Source organism: Manis javanica, chromosome 11 (genome assembly GCF_040802235.1).
Source record: "Manis javanica isolate MJ-LG chromosome 11, MJ_LKY, whole genome shotgun sequence".
Lineage (NCBI taxonomy): Eukaryota > Metazoa > Chordata > Mammalia > Pholidota > Manidae > Manis > Manis javanica.
The window spans coordinates 104,840,770-104,864,338 of NC_133166.1; the positions used below are offsets into that span (position 1 = coordinate 104,840,770).

Here is a 23,569-nt window from a genome sequence, read left to right on the forward strand (position 1 = left end):
TGTGTAGTGGACAGGAGTATCTACTGCTCTCCTACCATTCAGAAAAATAAAAGATGCCAAGTTGAAGGAAATGGTAGTTGATGTACTCTGGTTTGGTCCATTATTCTATTACATTGTTTAATATTTACATTATATTGAAAAAAATTTAATGTCCTTTCCATATTCCTTTACTGCAAATAACTTATAAGGTAATTTTTATGTCAAATAAACAATGATGACTAATTTTATTTAATTTACATATAATTTCTAAAAGATGCAATTCTTATTTTTATGTACAAGACAGCATTTACATACCAACCCCCAAACTATGCTAAGAAAACTGTATTTTATTCTTACCACAAAGCATACATTTCTACCGATCCATTAAATTTATAGTGTTGGTTTGTTTCCAGTTTATTTCAAAGCTGTAATACTTAAGACACAGCAAATTGTCTGAACTTTGCAGAAACTTCCTGCATCAGAGACACTTATTCCTAACAGCACTCCTCACACTGACACCCTACCTGAAGGTCAAGGCTCTAAATTCTGCAATATTTTTAGCATCCAAAATCCCGGTTTATGCTCTCCTTCTTGTTCACTTAATCTTTAAAAGACATTAGAACATGATATTCAATTCCTAATTCCCTGAGTCCTAACCAACCAAAGTTTGATAATAAAAAAAACTTTAAAGAATGAATTACTAAGAAAATTACTCTTTGAAGCAAAAAGTTTTAAGATTTGGAATATGAACCCTAATTCCAATTCTGATTATTTTCATTAAATTATTGGCTGGAAAAACTCACTGTTCTTCCCTTGCCACCACCCCCTTCCTCTGATTAGTTCATTCATTGAACAAACATTTATTCCCAATGCCTAAAAGTTAATAGATAGTATGGTAGAAGCAGTTAACATAATAGTGAATAAATTAGGCATAATCTGCCCTCCCAGAGCTTGAAGTATGATTAGGGAAAGACAGTCAATTAAATGAGAAACTATAAGACTGTATGACAAGTGCTATAACAGGTAAGCTGTAAGACAGCAATGCGGCAAAGCATAAGAGAAGCACCTAGCATGGGAAAACAGCATGGCTAATATGGGGAGGCTCCTTAGAAGCAATGATGTTGAACCTGAGACCTGAAAGATGGATAGGCAAAGAAGAGAGACAATGAGGATTGGAGAAGTAGAGAAAGGAAATGTACTAAAACTTGAAGACAAGTAAACAAGGCATGACTGGGCAAATGAAATATATTTGAAGTACAGAATTCAAAGTTAGAAGGGCAAGAAGTGAGAATGGAGAACAGGCAGTGGCAACAACTGAAGGATTTTAAGGCAAGTATGACATGGTTAGCTCTTCTTGGTTGAAGTAGAGGAAAGGGCTGCAGAATGAAAAAGTAGAGCAGGGAAGCCATTCAGCCAACTATTCCTATAAGCCAGGTGACAGATAATGGCTTAGACTAAAGTAATGATGAAGAGAACGAATGTAAGTAGACAAATTTGAGACATTTAGGAGGTAGAATCCACAGGATATGGGGACTGCAGGCTCAGGAGACGACCATGTCTATTTCGTTCCTTACTACATTCTCAGTGCTTATAAGTATCTAGCATATAGTAAGTGCTGGATAAACACTGCTGAACAAACAAATCCAAAGAAAGGAGCCACAGATGTTACCCAAGTTTCAGGTAACAACTGGGTAGAGGGAGGTACCATTTACTAAGAAAGTAAACATGGGAAGAGAAACAGTTCATATAAACTATGTTAGGTTTCAGGTATCTTGAGTCATCCAAGGGCAGATAATGAGAATGCAGATGGATATCTATCAGTTATAAAGTTCTGGAGGAAATAACAGATCTTCCTGGAAATGTAAAATAATGGCAGCCTCACTGCCTCAATTCAAACTATAGTTGATAACTAGCACTTTTAAAGCATATTATGTGTGATATCACTCCAATAATCCTTTTAAACTTCCCAGGATTATTAACTAATGGTTTTAACCTCAAAGGTATAAAAAAATTAATACTCATTCCTTATCTTTAAACAGTTAGCAAATTAATAATTTATTCTTGATCAAGGTGGTGATAACTCAAGCCCTTACTTCATAAAAATCCATACATTTATTTCAATGCACACTTTCCTGTATGTGTATTCAATTTTGCTATACAGAAAGCTTTTAAAAACCTTAACAGACTAGAAACAAGGAAATTATTAAAATTAATCATGAGTTATTATGATTATTGAAAACAATGTAAACATCAAATTTAATGGAGAAATACTAGAGACATTCTTATTAAAGAAAAAATGGACAAAGATGCTTTCTATCACTGTTACTATTCAACACTGCTTGAGGTTCTGGGCAAAGAAAAAAATCAGAAAAGAAAGGTTTATACCTCAGAGTATTTGCAACAAATAGTGTTGAGACAACTGGATGTTTATGTGCAAAAGAATGAAGTTGGACCCCCTATATCACACCATATAAAAAAATTAACCCAAATGTAAAAGCTAAAACTATAAAACTCATAAAATAAAAAAAAATAACATGTAAATCTTTGTGACCTAGGATTAGGCAATGGTTTCTTAGATATGACACAAAAAGCACAACCAACAAAAGAAAAGGCAGATAAATTGGACTTTATCAAAATTTAAAACTTTTGGGCTTCAAAGATTTAAATCTTGGAGGGAAAAGACAAAAAAAAAATCATCACAGTTAACAGATGCTGATATCTAACTAGAAAATTCATAACTTGATAAAACTGATAAATAACAAAGTTCAGTAAGGAAATCAAATAAATAATACTGTTTTTAAAAAACAGCTTTTCTAATACAAGTGTAAACTGGTTAGAAAATATGAGGGAAATGCCACTCAGAATATCAATAAAAACAACAGAACTCTTCTTCTGACCAACGCATCATGGTTATGTAAGATATTAACACTAAAGGAGACTGAGTGAAAAGTATAAAGAACTCTCTGAACTATCTTTGCAGCTTTTTTGCAAATCTAAAATCACTCCAAAATAAAAAATTTACTTTAAAAAAAGAATGTGAAAACAAAATAAAAAAGATAAGACCATATAAAAACAAGCCACAGACTAAGAGAAAATATTTACAATACATATCTGACCAAGGATTTATATGTATAAAAATATTGACAATATCTATAGATCAATAATAAAAAGACAAAAAAATATTTTTAAGTGCAAAAGACTTGAATCAGACTGAGAGTGAGCATCACACAGCCCAAATGACCAATAAATATATGAGAAAGTATTTAACATCATTAGTTATTGGGGAAACCCAAATTAAAAGCATAATAACAACATACAAATACTAGAATGGCTACTGTTTAAGAAATTAACAATAACAAAAGACAGACAATATAAAAAATTAACAAGGATGTAGAGCAAATGGAATAGTACGACCACATTAGAAAACTATGACCCAGCAACTTCATTCCTAGGTATTTAGTCAAGAAAAATGAAAACATGTATCTACAAAAGGACTTGTAGAACAATAGTCATAGCAGCTTTATTCATAATATCAAAAAAATAAAAAAGAAATAACTCAAGCGTTCATCAGCAAGAGAACAAACTGTGGAATATTTATACAATAGAGTATTATTCGGCCATAAAAAGGAATGAACTATGGATACCCCAAAATAAACATCTAAGAATGTTCTGTTAAAAAAAAAAAACATAAAAGAGTACACACTACATTTTAACAACAGCTAAAACGAATATAGAATGATAGAAATCCTAACCATGACTGCCTGGGAGAAGGGGTGTTCAAGTGGAACTTTCAAGGGTGATGAAAATATATTTCTTGATTTGGGTAATGGTTACATAGTTGTATTGCCAAAATCTACCAAACCATAGATTAAAGTCAGCCTGTGCATTTTACTATATGTGAAATATACCTCAACTTTTAAAAAGGAGAAAGTAAAGAAAGTTCATCTGAAATTTTAGATAAGATGGCCAAGGAGAGCTTCGTGCAAAGGTGACATTTGTGTAAAGACCTGTAGGGAAAAAAAAAAAGGCAGGCTATGGGATATCTCATGGAAAAGCCTCTAGGTAGAAGGAACAACAGGTTTAAGCCTTCAGTGGGAACACAACTGAAATTTTTGAGAAACAGGGAGGTCAATGTAGCTGCAGTAGAATGAACAGAAGAAAAATCAGATAGATTACACGAGAATCAGATCGTAAAGTGTCTGGTGGGTCACAGTAAGGCCTCATTAAAGATTTCGGTCCTCATCTTAGGACTAATGGAAAATAACCTAAACACCTATTAAGAATCAGGTACTCCACTAAGACAGCTTACTGTAAGGCTTACGGAGGTAGCAAAGTCAGGATTAGAACCCAGGTATATCTGATTCCAAAGCTCATAATCTTAGCTATTTTACTATACTAACTCAACGTAGTAATAGTCAATATTTACAGAGTGCTTACGAGTAATATGTTTGAGCTAAAGGGCTGTCACATCTTCCCAATCACATGTTGTACTACATATGGTTACAAGTGCGACACAAAGGTCTTTTGAATGATATTTTGTATTGCTATTAAAAAATGCTTTGCAACCAAAATTTTAAATAGGTAAAATTATATTTAATTAGTATGGCTCCCTCTACAAACTTCCTAAATGTAGTAATTATAATTTGATAGATAAAAACCACCAGAGAGCCTGCTACAGTAACTCCATAAAATAGCCCTTTCCACTGATCTTCCTATTCAATCATTTTAATCTGTATGTTTATTTTACTCTACACTGTTTAACATCAGCAAAGTTCTGTTGTGCATGCACACGGAAAATACATTGTTTTTCTATTACAGTATTTCTGCCTAGAAATATACTATTTGTCATGACTATCATGATCATTAACATCATCACTACTGGCACATCTGGTATTATTAGGCGTTCCTAAAGAAAACATAATTCACTTTATTAATTTCTTGATTATTACTTCTTAGTCTATTTGTTAATAGATTTTAATGCTAACAATTAGCCAAAGTCTGTTTAATAGATTTTTTCTCATCATATGTTAAGAAAACACAATTAATTTTTATACCAAACTCCCAAGTCTCCAATTTACCAAGTGTGCTACACAATCACGTCATTTTCCATGTACACTGTGACATGAAAGAGGTGCCTTGGGCACTAGCTCACAATGAGTAGACACAGAATTCTGGCAATGTAAAAATCAAAGGAGCACTAGAATGCAAAAAGAAATCTCTTCCCACAAAATGGTATGCATCTAAGAGGGCTTTTAAAAGTAAACAGAAGGTCTATCAGAAAAGTGTAACCTAGGTAGAAAACTAGAAGCTTCTGCATCTGACAAACCTGGGCTCAAATACCAGTACAACCAGTGAGACCTAGATTAGGGCAAGTCACCTCCTCTGATTCTACTTCACCATTATTAAACGGAGTAATACCATCTACTTGGCAGAGCTGTTGGTGTAAAGATAACAGAAAAAGCAAAATGTGTACTGCCACATTTGGTACACAGTGGGCACTCCGTAAATGGCACTTAATGACGCTGTGTGAGCTCTACTATGTTAAAATATTTGTAAAAATTAATATGGCCTGGGAAAGAACAAAGAAAAATAAATATTCTGTGTTAGGATGCTATTTGTACAAGTGAATTGTTTTTTCTTTTATGTAATCATGCTTTAATGCCATCATGTTGCTTAGTAGTAAATGTAGAGATTAACAAATCTATTGTGAAAACACAATACTTAAAAGAACTCTTAGATTGATTCTCTTAGAATGTGAATACCCTATAATGTTTCTATTAAAGTTTTTGAAAGAGAAACACAACCATAAGGTGCTATTCTTCTTCAAAAGTTCTTCAAAAGAATTGAGAGTATTTTGCTTTTTCTCATAGTTATCTTGCAAACAACCACATTTTCACAGACAGAAAAGAGTATCAGTAGAACCATCAAGCACAAATTTAACCATGTTTTGTAATTAAAGGTTTTCATTATATTATATTTCTGTTCCATGATTATAGCATCTTTCAACTTCTTTGTAGGCATCAGATTTCTATTTGTAAAATGACAGTGGTAGATCAGATGTCCTTTCAGGTTCTTTTTGCTATAATGTCCCATAACTTGATAATCCTGTAACAGAACCATGCAAACAGCTAGTCCTACAGCTGTACTTTCAAGTGGCCCTTTAACTGTCTTTACCCTAGCGGCGGTCCGCAGAACCGAAGCTTTACTTACTCTTATCACCGTACCAGAGCCCAGAGGGAGCTGGATGGCTTGGAAACCACAGGAGAGAGAGCAAAATGATTAATGATTTGGAAATTGATCTTATAATAAATTAAAGGGATGGTCCTGTTTATTAGATTAGAGAAAACTAAGTACTAGATTAGAGAAGAGTAAGGACAAAGACTTGATTATCTAAAAATACACAAAGGCAAACTGTAGGTAATGATCAATACCTTTTCTCTACTTTTACTATGAACAGAGTAATAGGAAATGGATTCAACACCAGGAGCTATATGAACGAGATTATATCTTTAAAACTATGAGTTTCCAATAACTCCAGAATCCCTGAGAGCAGGAACTATGCCATCTTTGTATTCCAGCATCTACTATAGGATGTAGCACCTAGGAAATGCTCAGTAAACACTTGGCCAAAAAATTAATAAAGGATCATTCAAATTCTTAAGGATCTACACCACAGAAGCACTTTATGGACAGAACAGGCAATTCCTCATCCGTTGGTATTTTTTTTAGCCTTACTAACAATTATTTAGGTACTGACTAGAAACAAAGACAGACATCATTATATTTCAAAGTTATTTCTCTTTAAAGAACTTTGAGCCTTATGACTCATGAAATGGCTATAGCACAGAAAGACCTAAAGCAACGCAAACAGTCTCCACTCTAACCTGAAAACTTATGCCAATCATAAATATGTTGCCTATTTTAAATACCAACTAAGCATTTAGAATTCCATCAGTAAAATACCCCTGCGACTAGCCCAGTAGGGCAGTTGGCGAGACACTGAATGGACGGGCCTCCTCAGTCGGGTCCCTATGCTGTAGGAGGTCTCCAACAGGTAAATGATTCTCGACAGATGAAAGGCAGCACAGTCATCCTTCAAAATCATTTTCCATTACCCCTAGTGATTTATAATGAGATGAGTCATTCTTTTGACCTCATCTTTCATGCTATTTACTGTCAAACAGGAACAATCTAAACACAGGGAGGAAAATCAATACAAGAGGCATGATTATAAAGACTATAAAGCAGTAACGCTGTGTCCAAAGACCCAAACACAATCTGCCTTGGTACTTTTAAGTCACACCACTTAGCTAGGCTAACTGACAAAAAAATAAATACATAAGTAAAAATAACTAACTAAAAAAAGGAACCTGGCAAAAATGTTGCAGAGAATAAGAAGGAAAGTAAGCCTGCTTCCCAGGAAATGTTCCATGTAAGTACAGTTCATACAACCATGCACACTACTGTGAAATTCATGTTCAGTTAGAAGGGCCGGTCTCTCCTCAACCTCCAGGAGCACAACACCAGCCAGCCAACCAGTCTCTATATGAGTGCTCCAAACATCACGTCCATTTTCTAAGACAGGCACATTATTTCCCAAAGTCGACTGCCCAAAACCGATACACTTAGACTGGACACTCTTCTCTTCAGATCTTCTCCTGCTTAAGGCAGATGCCCGTAAAGGAAGTTTCTTTCCACTCCTTGTACTCAGCCAGTTTACTCTGACTCTATTTTTCAGTTTTCTTTGCAGCCTTTCCTTCAAAGTTTTCTTTTATTTTTTTATTTTTTGAAGTGGTAAAAACCATATTTAAAAACCAATAGAAATGTTTTTAGAAACAGACAAATCCACTATCATAGTTAGAGGCTTCAATGACCCTCATTCAGAAATGGGACAGACCCAGCAGGCAGAAAGTCAGCAGCATTTAGTTGAACTGCTCAGCATCACCTACCAGCTGGATCTGACACCTGCAGAACACTTCATCCAATGGCAGCAGAATAAACATTCCTCTCAAGCTCATACGGAACATTCACCAAGACAGACCACATTCTGGGCCACATAACTGACCTTAATAAATGTAAAAGAATATGAATCACACAAAGAATGCTCTCAGGGGATTCTGGGAAAAAGATGGCAATATAACAAGGCAAGTGAGAAACCCCCTCCCCAAATTACATAGAACATGAAAATACAGCAAACACAACTAAACTGGAAAACAACCTGAAGACTGCAGATCTGACTGTCTATATCTGGAGAAGAGGAAAACACCTCACAGAAAAGGGTAAAGTGGCAAAGCTGTGATCCAGTGGGACCCAAACCCTCCCCCTATCCCATCCCACAGGTGGGAGGAAGCGGAACAGAGCGGGGAGGGAGCAGGAGCCCAGGACCTCGGAATACCTGGCCCTGGACATCTGCTCCCAGAACATGAACCCACGTTACATGGTGCTCTGGTGATTAGAGGGGTTCGACAGCAAAGACAGGTGGAACACTAGATGAGGCTGAGATCCCAGCCACTCGTGGAGAACGGGTATGCTCTACCAGCCCCGAGACAAAAGCAAAGCCGGAAGACTGAAAGACTTCCCAGCAGTGAGAGGGGTGCCAGAGGGCCAAGGGTTACACAGAGCTCTTTGCTCAGGAGAAAGGGCAGGTGGACAGTACCTCCTCAGCCTGCCCTCAGCCCAACAGGTTAGGAACTCTCCAAAGCCCCAGATGCTCCATCCCCTTTGCTAGCAATGCAGCCCCTAGGCTTCTCCCTGCAGTGCGTGGCCCCCTGGCCGGCAGTAAAATCAAACTTTGCTCCTGGGTGGGCAGAGGGAGACCCTCCCAGCTTTCTCAGCTGTTTCAGACCAGCCAGGGAAGTATGTGGAAGCTACCCCGGGAGCTCCTTCCTGATGGCAGGCACCGGGTCCTGCTGGCCTGTGGCCCCCGCCATTGCTGCAGGTTGCGTGAAGGGCAGCTGTACCCATAGCAACTCCAGCTGCAGAGCCCCGAGTATTCTCCCTGCTGAGCTGACAGCCCACACAGCCCACCTGAAATCAGATTACTATAAGCCAGACAGAAAAGTGCCCCACTGACTGCACGCCAACAGCTGGGGCTCCCACACAGGAAACTGAGCTTCTGGGCACTACAGGGAAAGTCCTCTATAAAGCTATTATTTCACAGGAAACACACACAAAAAAATGAAGAGGCAAGAAGAAAAACAACTGTATTTAATACTTTTAAAGAAAGAGCGTTTTCAAGACTCAAGGTAAACATTAAGACCCATGAAAACACAATTCCTGGCACATGCACGCCATGAGTAGAGTAATCTCGAATGCAGCGGCGGCCTGGCTACGGAGGTATGGAGCTCCCAGTCCCACTGCCGAAACCACCTTCGAGGTCCTCGTCCCACTCCCTTCCCCGGCCTCTGCAGCTGGTCCTTACCCAGCTTCACCTGGGCTTCAAGAACGTGCCTGAGGGATCCCACGCTTTCACAGATGGCTGTAAACCCAGCATCCGCTTCTGCTTTCAGTTCCTTCATGTCCTCGCTCACCTGTAGTTCCAGCTTGGTGATCCGCCTGTGCACCTTCTCCTCTTCTTGTTTAACTCTCTGCACCTCCATAGTCTTCTTCTGACTCTCTTCTATTTTGTCAAATCTGGCTGCGGCTGAGTTTCTTTTCCACGTCCCTTTCACTGGCTCCACTGTTTCCCTTAACAATCAAGGAAAGCTGATCAATTTTCTGTAAAAATTCTTTTTCTATCCATTCCTGTTCCTGTTGCCATCAATTCCATGCAGATAAAATCTCATTACTGAGTTCCTCAACTGTACCTTGAAATTTAGTATCCAAAAGCTAAAGCTGATGGTTACTATCTCTGTGAGACATCTTCCGTTTGGTGCTTTGCTACGATATTGACAAGTCCAGTCTGTTCAAAAGCTGAGAAACCCGTCCCTCTGCATCTTTGATTTTTGTTGCCGAGATAAGTTTGGCAGCTTGCTGTTCTTTGTTCAGCTGCTGGAGGCCCTTGTAGGTTCGTAGGTCGTCCTGAGCTCTGCAGTCTGGCTGTGCTGGCGTCGCACCTTGCCGTTCTTCCCTGAAGATTTCCCAAACCGAAGAGCTGCCGCATCTCCAGAGGCTTTAAGGCAGAATTAGTTCCGTAGCTAATGTTGTCCCGGGCACGGATCTGCTCCCGGAGTACCTCCATATCGCGACTAAGTTGCTTCACTATGGCAGTTATGCTTCTGATGTGCTCCTCCAAGAAGAGCCTAGCCAAGCGGTCGCCTCCCCCTTTGTTTTGCATTTTCTGCAAACTGTTGACAGTGTGTCTTTAATCCGGAAGGCTTGCTCCATGGGGCGGCAGTGGTTGTCCCCTGGCAGAGGATCCTATCTTCCAGCTGCTCCACTAGGCCTACTGATGAGTAGGGTGCCATAGTCAGGGACTGGCTGTGCTGGGCATGGTTCTAACTCGCCTTAGATGCATATTTTCCATATATTATACCTTTCCTCGGAGACAAGAGAAGGAAATACAGTGTTCCTTTGGGCCATTTTCTTTTTAATAATTCACATTTGCGCGGGGTGCCCAAAGTTTTCTTTCACAATGAAGGTTATGGACTGGTGGTGATGCTGAAACCACCACCAGAATAAGAAACAATATTACTAAACTGGAACTTTTAACAATACTTTAAAATAAGGGGAACTTCAGCTGAGAGTTAATGGAACAGCTTAAAAGGAGATAAAATTTACTCCCTTGTCATCATCACTAACAAATATTTACATATGAAAGGTACTTGCTGAGCACCGTGTCAAGCCTTGTAAGTCAATACACTATTCCTGTATTAAGCATTTTATTCACAGTGTTTACAATTTACATTTTCTACCTGATCACTGGTATCCCAATTAGAAGGTTTTGATGCAAGGAAATGTGATGATAATTAGAAGAATTAATTAAAAGAATTCACACCTAGTCAAGACTGGCTTCAAACTTCAAAATTCTGTTAGGCCACCGGTGGCCACTAAACCACAAAGCGAGGGATAACAAGATATTATATGCCTCCTGATTAGAGTGTACACCCCACCTATCATGTCCTCTTGCCAAAAAATTCAAATCTGAATCAGATCAAACCTCCCGATCTAATTACCAGTTTATAGAAAATACAGGAGACAAAGGAGCATGTTAACACTACAAGGCACATAGTCAGCAAAATCCAAACTGTGGCAACGCTACAGGACAAACACTCCAGTTTTTCAACACATAAGATGCAGAGAAAACAAATAAGGAGGAAACTACAGATTCAGAGTCTTAAGATACATAGCCTGATTTGAATGAGCCATCTGTAAAAAAAAAAAAAATCCATGAACCATACAGGAAATTTAAACATTACTGAATATTGTATGATATTAATGTGAGTGCTCAATATTTAGGTGTGATAATGAAATTATGATTGTTTATATTTAAATTACCATCTTTTAGAAATACATATTGAAATATTTACAATATAATTATGTGATTATCTAGGATTGGTTGTAAAATAATCCAGTATATTGAGGATGGGGAGAGAAGCTATAAGAAAACTTAGTGTGAGTTGGTAACTTCAGAGAATTCATTATATTTTTCTACTTTTATATTTTGAAGTATTCCATAATAAAAATGCTTTTTAAAAAATAAAAAGTGAGTCACTAAACCAAAAATTCTTATGTAAAAGCCAGGTTTATGCCAAATACATCATGGATATTCTGAACTTGGCATTATAAAATATTTTCCCAAACTGCATTAGAATATGATGCCAAAAGATTCTCACAGTATTTTGATGTTTAAGTATTCTAAGTACAAAATCTTTTCTAAATTCTTCCATAAACCCATCCCACATAACTACAATGCAGTATAATATTGCATTAGAAACCACAGAGATCAATTTTCCATATTGAGAACTAACACGTCAGTTGCCAATTAAATTGACTCATGAAACAAATAGGATCTCTGCATGCCTGATAAAACCTCAAGTCCCCCCAGTTTACTCAAACTGGTTACGGTCTAAAATGCAAGACTCAAGAAACAAATTTCAACTTACACAATTAAAAGCAAGAGAAAAAAACCAGCACATTCAAAGCAAAAAAAAAAAAAAAAAAAGTCAACAAACTGAACAAGCTTCAGTCGCGATCCAAATGAGGTCTCAATGCCTCGCCCTGTAGGAAATGCTGGGTCAAGACTTTTAACATGGGTTCACTATTACTATGTTGAACCATAAAGATTTATTAAAGATCTCAAACTTCCATCTTTTACCATCTTTAGGCAGAAAGGTGTAAATATGATCACTTTCATCCATAAGAATAGATTAAAATAGTCAAAATATCAATGAATATAATACTCTCCCTCTGGCTCCCAAAAGCCGAAATGCTAGAATAGGAAATCACTGTCAAGCCAATGTCTTACTATAATGATAACAGGAACTAGATATTCTGGAGAACATTCCCAAAATTCTTTTTAGTAGTTTCTAAAATGTATCAATTGCTAAGTAACAAGAACACAGAACCAAGCAGAGTAAACATTCAATAAATCAATGTAAAAGATTAGATGGCAGAAGAAACTGCTGATTGGTACCACCTCCCTCTCACCACACTGTCCTAAGGCTGCCTTCCAGTGACAGTGCTAATGAGAGGGAAATGGGCCCAACCAGAGCTGGGAAGTAAAATAATCTAAACTAACGAATCAGCCCTTCAGTAATAGGAACGTAACCTTCCAACCTCTACTGTCAGGTTTAATATCCCAAAGCATTCTTAATTCTTGAATAATGAAACCACTTGAACTAACCAGAAGCCAGTTTTTTAGGATTTTTCTCATACATATTTAGGCCCTAATTTAATTTACAGTTACAATCATATTGACAGTAAATCTATTTTTTTTTTCTTTCAAAAGTCAACATAAAGACTAACAACTTCAGTTACCCTTAATAGGAAAAAACTTCACATAATCACCATCAAAGTCTTCAAAAACAGTGCTCCTAAAACTGATTACAAAGGTAACAAATGATCAAATCCAACAGTTTTTTTCAGGCCTTCTCCTCAATTTCCTTTTACTTGTTTGATCATCCATTGCTTGAAACTCTTCAATATCTCTGCTTTCCTGGTTCTCCTCTCTATTAGCTTCCTACTGCTGCTCTCACAAATTACCACAAACTAGTGGCCTAAAACAACATATATTTATGATCTTACAGATCTGGAGGTCAAAACTCAACTCTGTCTCAGCGGGCGAAAACCATGATTCCGGCAGGGAACCAAGCCCCCTGGGAGGCTCTGAAGGGCGACAGACACCGCTGCACTGCTGTCCGGCTCCCAGGGGCTGCCTGCGCTCCTGGGCTCAAGGCGCCTCCCTCCCTCCCTCCCTCTGATCTCTTCCCTCTGTCGTCTCATCTCCTAATACTGACTCTGCTCTCATGCCTCCCTTAAAAAGACTCTTATGTCTACATATTGGGCTCACCTGGATAACCCAGGGTAGCCTTTCCATTTCAAGATTCTAAACATAATCACAACAGCAAAGTCCGGTTTGCCACATGAGGTAACATCCACAGGTTCTGGGGAGTGGACGTGGACATCTTGGAGGGGGCAGGACTCAGCCTTCCACTTACTCCCTTTTCTATAACGGAACTTCTACAACCTCTGCCTACCACCTACTTACGTTTCTGCTCTTCTCTTTTGTATTTTCTCCCCCACCTTCCACACTCATTGCCTCAACTCTCACCTTTATGCTAATATCCGAGTTGCTTATTTTAAATATGAGAAAACTAGGGCCTAGACGGGGAGGTCATGACTAGCTGTGAATCACATAGACGTCTGTCTACAGGCATTTCTACCTGGAGGTCTTCAGAGAACCTCAGTCTGATATTACACTGAATCCTTTCTCTATCTGAATAACAATTCTTTCATACTCAGGCTACAACTGCATTACACTTTTCCCCCTCATCTCCATTCTCTCAGATGGCTCTTTCATCTCTGTCCTTCCATTCATTCTGAAATCCAACTGCAACTCCATATTCCTGCAATACTGCTTTGGTCAGACTCACTCTCCTGCTCAAAATTCCTAAGGACTCCGTCAAGCCTTCTTGGCCTGACGTTCGATATTCAGAGCCCTCTAGGATGTCATCCCCACTCCTGCCCTTAACCCTCCAAACACATCCATTAAGACTCGCCCGAGTCCTCTTGCCTACATACCGCACTCATTCCTATTTCTCTGCCCACATTTCTCTGTCATCCCAGACTGCCTGCCTTCCTTTGTCCCTTCACGTAGAACATCTTTGCCTGTGCGGCACAGAAAATAACTGGTTTTTTATGTATCTATCTGCAAACCAGATTATGAGTGCCCAAGGGCAGACAGTGCACCTACCAATGAACATACATACTTCAGCACACACGACTACCATCAGGTATTCACTATTAGTTGTAAACTAACAATCTAATAAAACTTCTAAAAGGGAAAATAAATACATCAGAGCACATGCAAATGATGACATATTACTCAAATGTCAAAAATTTTACTTTCAAAGCATATTTAATGATACAGGGGAATGAGTATAAGGAAAATTAGGTGAAAAAATCAGGAAGCAAAGGGTATGGTACTAACTTTATAAATATATTCTTACATATAAATGTACACACACATATAAACAATAAAATGAACATTTTTTTAAAAACCTGAAAGGAATACACTAAAATGTTAATCGTGTTTATTCCTGAATAGCCTGATTTGAAATCATTTTCAACTTTTGCTTCATAATTACATTTTCTGATTTTGTTTACAATGAGAGGCAATATAAAGTTAAGAACATGGATTCTACAGTCAGACTGCCTGGGCTTAAATATTTTCTAGCTCTGTCATGTATTACCTATGTGACCCTGGGCAGTGTCTTGGTTTCCCTCTCTGTAAAACTCACACAATACTAAAAGTACCTATCTCATGAGTTCTGTTGAGTCTTATACACAAGTTAATATATTAAAAGAACTTAGAATAGTCCCTGGCTCAGAATAAATACCATGTAAGAGGAGCTACTATTACTATTACCACTGTTACTGCTCCCGCTACTGTAACTAGGAGTAGTGGTATTGTTCTCATTAAAAAAATGACTTTGCACTATGTAACTATTAAAATGGCTTAAAAAAAAGATAATACCAAGTGCTGACAAGGATGCAAAGCAACTAGAACTCATACGTTGCTGGTTGCAATGCAAAATGGTACAGCTACTTTGGCATTTGGCAGTTTCCTTTAAAGTTATACATGCCTTACAACACGGACAGAGCTAGAGGGTCTTATGCTCAGTGAAATAAGCCAAGCAGAGAAAGACAAGTACCAATGATTTCCCTCATTTGTGGAATATAACAACAAAGCAAAACTGAAGGGACAAAAACAGCAGCAGACTCACAGACTCCGAGGGACTAGCAGTTACCAAAGTGAAGGGGTTGGGGAGGGTGGGTGGCGAGGAAGGGAGATGGGGATTAAGGGCATTATAATTAGCATTCTCAATGTGGGTAGGTCACGGGGAAGGCAGTACAGCACAGCATACAGCAAGGGGAAGACAAGTAGTGACTCTGTAGCATCTTACTACGCTGATAGACAGTGAGTGCAATGGGGTGCGGGGGGACTTGATAATATGGGTGAATGTTGAAACCACAATGTTGTTCATGTGATACCTTTATAAGACTGTATATCAATGATACCTTAATTTTAAAAAAGTTATACATGCTTTACCACATGGCTCAGATATCCCACTCCTAGGGATTTAACTAAGTGAAATGAAAATCATGTTCAAAAACGTGCATGTAAATGTTTATAGTGATTTAATTCATTATTTCCAAAACCTGGAAATAATCCAAATGTCTTTCAATGGGTAAATGGGTAAATAAACTGTGGTATACCCATATGGTGGAACACCACTCAGCAATATACACCAATGAACGGCTGACACATACAACAGGGATGAATCCAAGACATTACAGCAAGTGAAAGCAGCCAGTTCAAAAAGCTTCACTCTGTATGACTGATCTATAAGGCACTGTGGTTGTAGGAACAGAAAACTGACAAATGGTGGCCATGGGTTGCAGGTGGGAGAAGGAGTTGGCTACAAGGAGCAAAGAAATCTTGGGGGTAACAATAATGTCCTATATCTTCATTGTGGTGGTGATTACACGTATGCATTTGTCACAACTCATACAACTCTTCATTTTAAAAAGGTGGATTTCACTTACATAAAGTATACTTTAATTTCAAAATACTTAAAAATAAAAATAAGTAATGATTCACTTTTAATTTACCAAGACCTGTCCAACCCTGTACATTTAGCAGAAATATGCCTAAACTATACACATTGACAGCTTGTCTATTTTTAAATACTCACAGAAAAGATTCTAAAAGCCCAAATGATAATCTATAGCCACTTTATAGGACTTTTAAGAATGGGGAACAAATATTTGGCTAAGGAACAAATAAAAGTCACTTGCATCTGTACTCCCTCCCACCAAAAAAAAACACCATAAAAATAAGCCTAATCTCCAAATCCGGCTTTGAGGTCCATTATGGCATGGAAACTGGGGACTAATACTCATAAGGAAAGGGGCCAAATGCCCAACATAGTCTGATGCATCATATTAACTAATCTGAAGCGGTAAACTACTAAAGTGACTTAGGACAACAGTTCTAGATCATTCCTCATCTACTGAGGATGACTGTTCTATAGTAACGAAGAAACCAATGGGATTTTCTTAATCCCACACCGACTTGTGTCCTGACAGAATTTATCAGTAAGGCAAAAGTCACTTCACAGATGGAACTGAGGATTAAGTAATAAACTTGGAATAAAAGAGAAAGGTTTGTAATAATACAAGTTTTATTTTACCAGACAAGTTGGCACACTATGTATGGTACAAAATACTATTTTGCACTGAACACATTATCATCTTAGTCTTCTGACTCACTCTTAATATAAATTGTTCTGCCTTTCCTCCTTCCCTCGTCTGTCCCTAGCTCCAACCTCATCTAGAGAAACAAATCATTAATCTCCCTGGGGACCAGGGTCATACTGGGGCAGCTCTAGAATGACAGAGGCTACGAGGAGTGAATGCTAGTCTGGAGTGACCCTGACCTGAAGGTCCAAATTTGGCCTTTGAGATCATTACAAAACTAACCTGAATTTCCGGGTCAAGTATAGAATCACCCTGGTCTCCAGGTGTGTGTGTTCCTCCAAATGAAGACTGATAGACTGATCTAGAGACAAGATCTACGTGGACTGATGTTAGTATCCCCCACCACACCACCACAGATATAAATGCCAACAGAATATATTCTAAAGGAATGAGCAGGCATTCATTTGAACAAATCCCAGAAAAACCTCCTTCCCAAAAGCAGGACTTGCCACTTAGAGCAGCCCAGTAATATGGCAGATAGTTTTAAGAGCCTGTATCTAGACCTACAGCACCCAAGACCATAGTGCTAAGGATGCCAAGATAGGTGCTAATAATCCACTTTGATGGGTAAGAGGTTTTAAGAGGTACCAGCCCATGCAGAATTCTTAACCCATACTTCATGGCCTATATTGTTTACACACAAACGACATGGGAATTCCTCTGTGAGCAAACAAGTGCTTTCTAGGGTTACAGGGTCAGATTAATGCAGTTTTCACTGAAGACTCTAGGATACTAGAGCAAACACAATTTATGCACCCCAGTTTAGTCTACATCAGCTTCCAAGGCTTTCATAAGCGTAGGTCTAACCACTCAGTACCTCTTACCCCAGCCTATTTCAAGTATTATTAAGAGGCCCCCTGGAGGTTATCTTGGACTTTAGCGCCTCATGGACAAATCAAGGCTGCCAAGAAAGAAAGGGCTCTAAGTCAAAAGTAGTATCAAGGCATCACAACTTGAAGTTCCAATCACCTACTGTGACCTTGAGGGAGGAGGAGAAAAATGGTCCCCTAATATCATCTGGGGGTTTCTTCCAACATGCCAAGATTATAAACCATAGTCGGCCAAGAAACCACGGACAAAGGAAAGAAAGGAAAAGATTATCCTGATAATTCGTCTCATGCTTATATAACAGACATTCATTTAAAATAATTCAGCTAATTGTGCCACTCTCCATTTCACAGAAGGACAATCGGTCATACAGTAGGTGGTCCAGCTACTGGTGGCTCCAATCTCACATTTTGAAAATAATCCTTTATGTACCTTAAAGAGTTCTTCAGACCATGGGAGTCTATATTGTAACTGCAGAGACTGACTTGTAAGAGTTTCTGAGTCAATAAAGCTCCCTTGTCTTGATTGAAACAAAGAGATGGTTTCTCAACAAAAGGTGTTTTTGACCTCAGCTCTTTGAGTAGCATAATCTTTACCTGGATTTATCTAGTATTCACTATACCTGTTCTACTCTCCTTATTGCCAGCCCTGCAAGGAGGGAGGAATGCCTACACTGCATTTACAAGTGTTTAAAAATACATTCCATGGCTGTCATCTCTTTCCTCTCTTATTTCAAGAGATAACTGAATGTGTAGAGCACATTAACTGAGAGAAGTTGCGCTTCCCAGTCCGGGTGGCGGTTCAGAGAGAGGGAAAGGCACCAAGGAAGTCAGTCTCAGGAGAAAGGACCAGAGAACTGGCTGTCTGGTGTGGGGAGAAGGTCTACCAAGAGTGACCTTAGTAGGCACTTTTCTCAGGATGTTATTAAAATGTGCATGGTAAGGACCAGACTCAGCTAGCAGAGTAGCAGTACCCCTTAAAAGAAAAAGGGGTACTGAGTTACACTAAGAAAACTGTGTTTCGATGAAATAGTGAAGGAACACATGGATTATAAAGCTGGATTCTATTTCTCTATCTTCTATGAACCCACGAGATGGTTTCTTTCCCCCAGGATCTCAATCTCCAACATCTCAAATACATTTGAAAATAAAAATTCACCTTCTCAGAAAGTTCAGAAATTTAAAATAATAAATGTGGCCCTCTGGGCATCTTATATTCAGCTCCTAATTAGGTGGCATATAAAGCTCTGGAATTTAAATCTGAAAATTTCATGCCTAAGGGCGACTTCTTTTCTAATCTTGTGCAAGTAACAATTTTAAGCTTCAGATTCCTCACCTGTAAAATGGGAATAACAAAACTACCTGCCACTCCTACTTGAAAGGATCACTGCTGAGATTCACATGAAGTAAGGTATATAGAACAATCTTTAAACAGCAAAGGCGTATACAAATGTTGATGGCTACCTTTGGTGGGGCACTGCTATGAGCAGGGGAAAGAAAACAGATTCAAGAGGGTGAAAAGGAGAGACGGTTCTTCCTCCTGCAAGGGAAGGGTTGCCAATCATGATGAGGAGTAATTTGAAGCTATTGGCTGATACACTCAGGGAAGTGGTATGACACAAAATTAAACTATTAGTTAGAAGTGGGTTCTCATGCCAACACGTTCACTTTGCAAGGACAGAAGAAGAAAAAGAAAGAAGAGTAAGAGTGGGTGTCCAGCTCTCAGCTCACCAAAATGACTGATGGAATTCCATTTGGGAAGGGAGGGTGGGCACTTACGACAGAATGCTGTTGCGTAAGATGAGAGAAGTAAAGGTGTTATTACCAAACACGGAACTGTTAAATTACGCACAATCCGTATAATATAGCTATACATAAGGCATGTGATTTCTATAGAGGGCTTTAAAAGAAAAAAGAAAGAAAAGAAGCAGGCGATTCTATAGGTATCTAACAAGCCTAAGCGATTCAGTCCGTTGGTTCTCCATGGACGTCCTCAGCGAGAGAACGCTGCTAATACGCCGCCCGTAACGAGTTCAGAGTTGTTCTAGGGCCTGTACCCTATAGGAGACACCAGCTGTTTATGAATCATTGCGAATCAGCAAGGCAAGCGGTGTGGTCTCGGATCTGCTGGCTTCACCCCAATAGAGATGTACGCTGTAAGTGGTCTAAAGACGCTCTTCGACAGGGCCACGCGGACGGAACCCTGAATTTTCCGAAAGGGCATCAGACAAATGACATTGACAGTGCACGGATGAGTGACACGGTGCACAGGCACACGAACCGGGCAGAAGTGCGGATGACAAAGGGATACCCCAGGACCAAATCACCAGTAACTATGACAACCCAAGTGGGTGGAGGGAAATACAAACACTGACCGGGCGGCGGGGTGACACTATCGCCTTAGGTGGAGACCCCGGGGAAGGAAGAGGGCTTGGCTGGCGGAGGAAGCTGGCCGAGAGCGAATCCCAGCGGGATCAGCGGGACCAGCGCCCGCGCTGGAGGGCTTGGCAGTGACAGCGACCCTCCAGGGGAGGCTCGCAGGGGTCGCGGGCACCTCTGGGGGAGACCAGACGCCCGCAGGACGCGGAGAGTTACCTGGTGCAGGGCTGTCAAGCCGTCCACGTTGACCGTGTTGATATCGGCACCTCTCGCCAGGAGCTTTTTCACCTCGTCTGTGTCCCCGCTGGAGCAAGCGGCCAGGAAGACGGCACCGTCCTCGAAGCGGACCCTGGGGCTCCCGCAACGGGTCTGCGGCTGCCGCCCCGCGCGGCGCTCCGCCGACTCCTGCTCGGTCAGCGAGCCCCGCCAGCGCCGAAGCTGCTCAGCCCGCCGCATTCGCGCCGACTCCGCCCGCTTCCCGCCCAGGTGCTCCAGCTCCGCCATTGCTCCGGCCTCGGCAGCCGCTGCTGAAACCCGCCACCGGACTGCTGTTGCCGCTCGGGTTGCCGCAGCCGCCTCCCTCAGAGCGCTCCGCTGGGAGCAGAAGGCGGAGACCCCCGCGCCACCATCTTTACTCCTCCCGCCGTGAGCGCCGCCCGCACTCTCCCTCGGCTTCAACACGCAGGCGCCGCCCGGCCCCGGGTCATCGCGGGACTTGTAGTAGAACACTGGCCCTAAGCGTGCGCCCGGACCCTCAGGGAACTACAGCTCCCTGGATGCATCCGGAAAGAGGCGAAGCCCCGCTGCCCCCTACTTGGGCGCGGGACCTGGAGGGGTCACCTTTGCCCTAAAGCTGGAACTGTTTGTTGGACCGGCGTCAGGCTCTTTGGGCACCTTGGGAATCGTAGTCTACTCTTGTTCTGACTACCAACTAATATTTGATCCCTTAATGTTCATATCAGTCCTTCGAAGTGGAAAAGGGCAATAATTACCTCTATTTTCTATTGGGGAAAACTAGACATAAACTACCTGAAAAACTGAAATCCACGTTTTGGTTCCAAATCTAGAGTATTATTAACATTAACATATAAGACATTAACATGTGTTACTGTAACTGTGTGTGGGCAAGAGGAGCATGGATATCCATACAGTTCTACATATTATGCATAAATACTTTCAACATGACACTTATATTCCAGACCCGGAAAGGTCCTGGGAAGGATGTATCCAGGTATAGTGAAGAGCATAACCTTTGAATTCAAATTGAAACATCTCTAGACTAGTGACTTGACTTCTCCCATCCTGTTCCCTTATTTGTAAAATGGGAATAATAATAGCTCGCAGGGTAGTCCTGTGGATCGAGTGAGAAAAAATGCAAGGATACCTAGTACTATCCCCGTGTACATCAGCTCACAATAAACAGTAATTTCCCTTCTTTCTCCCTCCTCCTCTACCCTTTCATGGATATTAAATTCTTAGGACACAGAATTTTTTGTCTTTTATGATTTTTATCCCCAAAGTTACAAAAAGATGCTACAGAGCATACTAAGCTCTTATGTACATTTTTTCATATTCACAGTAAACTTAGTGATAACATCTGTAAGATCGATTTAATAACTATACCCCCCCAGGGCCTTAGTCCCAACAAAGTATTATTAAATGTGTTGTCCGTAATGAAAGAGAGCATATACAATTATTAAGTTCTTTAAACTTTTCTGTATGTTTGAAATTTTTCATTGAAAAAAATTTGCAAAAAATGATTAGGGCATTGTAAAGGGAAACTTTATGATATTCTTTCATGTGAACATCTCCCTGTGCCTCAGTTTCCCCTGACATGAACTGAGAATCAAATGAAAAGTGACATACAAATGCAAAACATTGTATTTAATACTGTGTCTATCCACAATAAGCTTTAATTAGGTATTCTTAAATACTTTATGAATACGAAGTAAGTCTAGCTGCAGCATGTTCTTAAACTGTGAATAAAATACTGTGAATAAAAACAATCAAGGTATAATAATGTGTACTTTAATGGCCTTGTTTTCATTGCCACCTACGTTAATTTATAGTCACCATTGAACTTGTAATACCTCATCATCTATTGCAATTACAAATTCTGTATGAGATTTACGTTGTAACTAATCAACATGGAGGCTCCTATTCTAACTGCGTCTTGCTGGTAACTAACACTGCCCACAGGACTCTCAAATAGAAATCTCCTAACAGCATAAAAGAGATGCTAAGTCAGATGGGAAAGAATACTTAGCTAGTAGCCTAACCCTTTTCAAGAAACCATCATTAGCTAAACTCTACCACTCTGACAAGGAAGCCAAAAAGTAAGAGAGGAGCAAGGTTTCGGCAAAAAATGAAAACTGTTGAAATCTCAGGAGCACATCTCTGAGAGCAGTTCACATGCAGCATTTTATTGTTATGTTCCTAGGACATGACAGCTGCTCAAAAGAAATATGTGTAATTTAATTGTGTGTTTTACTGGCAGACTGGTTTTCTAGAATTGATTTTTAAATGGGTAAAATTTCCAGCGATCAATGTTACATTTATTTTGGCTGTATATTTTTTTTCACATTTAGAACCAGGAAAGAAGAAATACCTGGTTCCAGTTGTATAAATAAGCTAAAACTGGCAAAGTTCAAGTTAAATCCTTACTTCCGCAAGAGGTGTGAACTTAAATTTCAACAAGAAGAATTCAGTCTCAAAACTAGAAGTCCTTCCTTACTCTATCTATTTCATTTGCTTTTTTTTTTTTTCCTGAGGTAGTAAGGGTGTAATAATCTCTTTGGAGACCGTAAAGAAAAATATAGGTTAAGTTCCTTGGGTAATTTAAGTGCATACCTAACTGGAGGGAGAGGAATGTATCTTTCCAGCTATTTGATTACAGAAAGCAGTAATAATTACTATAAGCTAATTTAACTGGCTCAGCACACAAAAAAAGTCATGCCACAAAAAATAAAACAAAATTAATCCACGTATAATGGCTTGAAAAGTTTTTCAAAATTAAAATCAGGCACTTTTTTTCTGAAATATCTTCCTCTAACTAGGGCTCTTTGAGAATAATCTAATACAATCAGCTCATCAAGCAAACATGATAGTTTATATTTCCTACATAAATACTCTATTCTAAAGGAAATATATTTTATACACAGGTGAGTAAATGCTGAGAAATCCTGTGTATAAATAAAATACAATTTTTGTGCTTTTAAATGAATGTAATGAGCCAGCTATGATGCATGTGTATTCTTGAATAAGTAAAGGAGCTTTCATTAATTTCCCAATATTCACTTAAAAATAAATCACAATATTACAATACTCCGTTTTTAAAACCGGTGAGTTTATGAATATTTTTCAGCCTAGCCTCTGTTCCCATCATTTAACATACTACCCTCTGGTGGACAAATGGAACCTGTACATACAGCCCACGGAGGGTTTTTTTTTCTTTTGTCCAA

The 23,569-nt window shown here is 39.4% G+C and overlaps 1 protein-coding gene and 1 pseudogene across 8 annotated transcripts in view; both read right to left on the minus strand.

The window, feature by feature from the left end:
• PPP1R12B (protein phosphatase 1 regulatory subunit 12B) overlaps positions 1 to 22,106 on the minus strand; it is a 222,102-nt gene extending 199,996 nt beyond the window's left edge. For 2 of the 8 annotated variants that reach the window (XM_073217141.1, XM_073217140.1), the window contains exon 1: positions 20,325 to 22,103. In XM_073217141.1, the coding sequence (XP_073073242.1) occupies positions 20,325 to 20,612 (288 nt within the window). In that variant the 5' untranslated portion in view covers positions 20,613 to 22,103. Of the gene's footprint in view, positions 1 to 20,324 lie in introns of all 8 variants that reach the window. The other 6 variants (XM_073217146.1, XM_073217147.1, XM_073217144.1 and 3 more) reach the window with 5 other exon arrangements.
• Positions 6,536 to 11,319, minus strand: LOC118969336 (protein FAM81A pseudogene; annotated as a pseudogene).
• Positions 22,107 to 23,569: the final 1,463 nt, after the last annotated feature.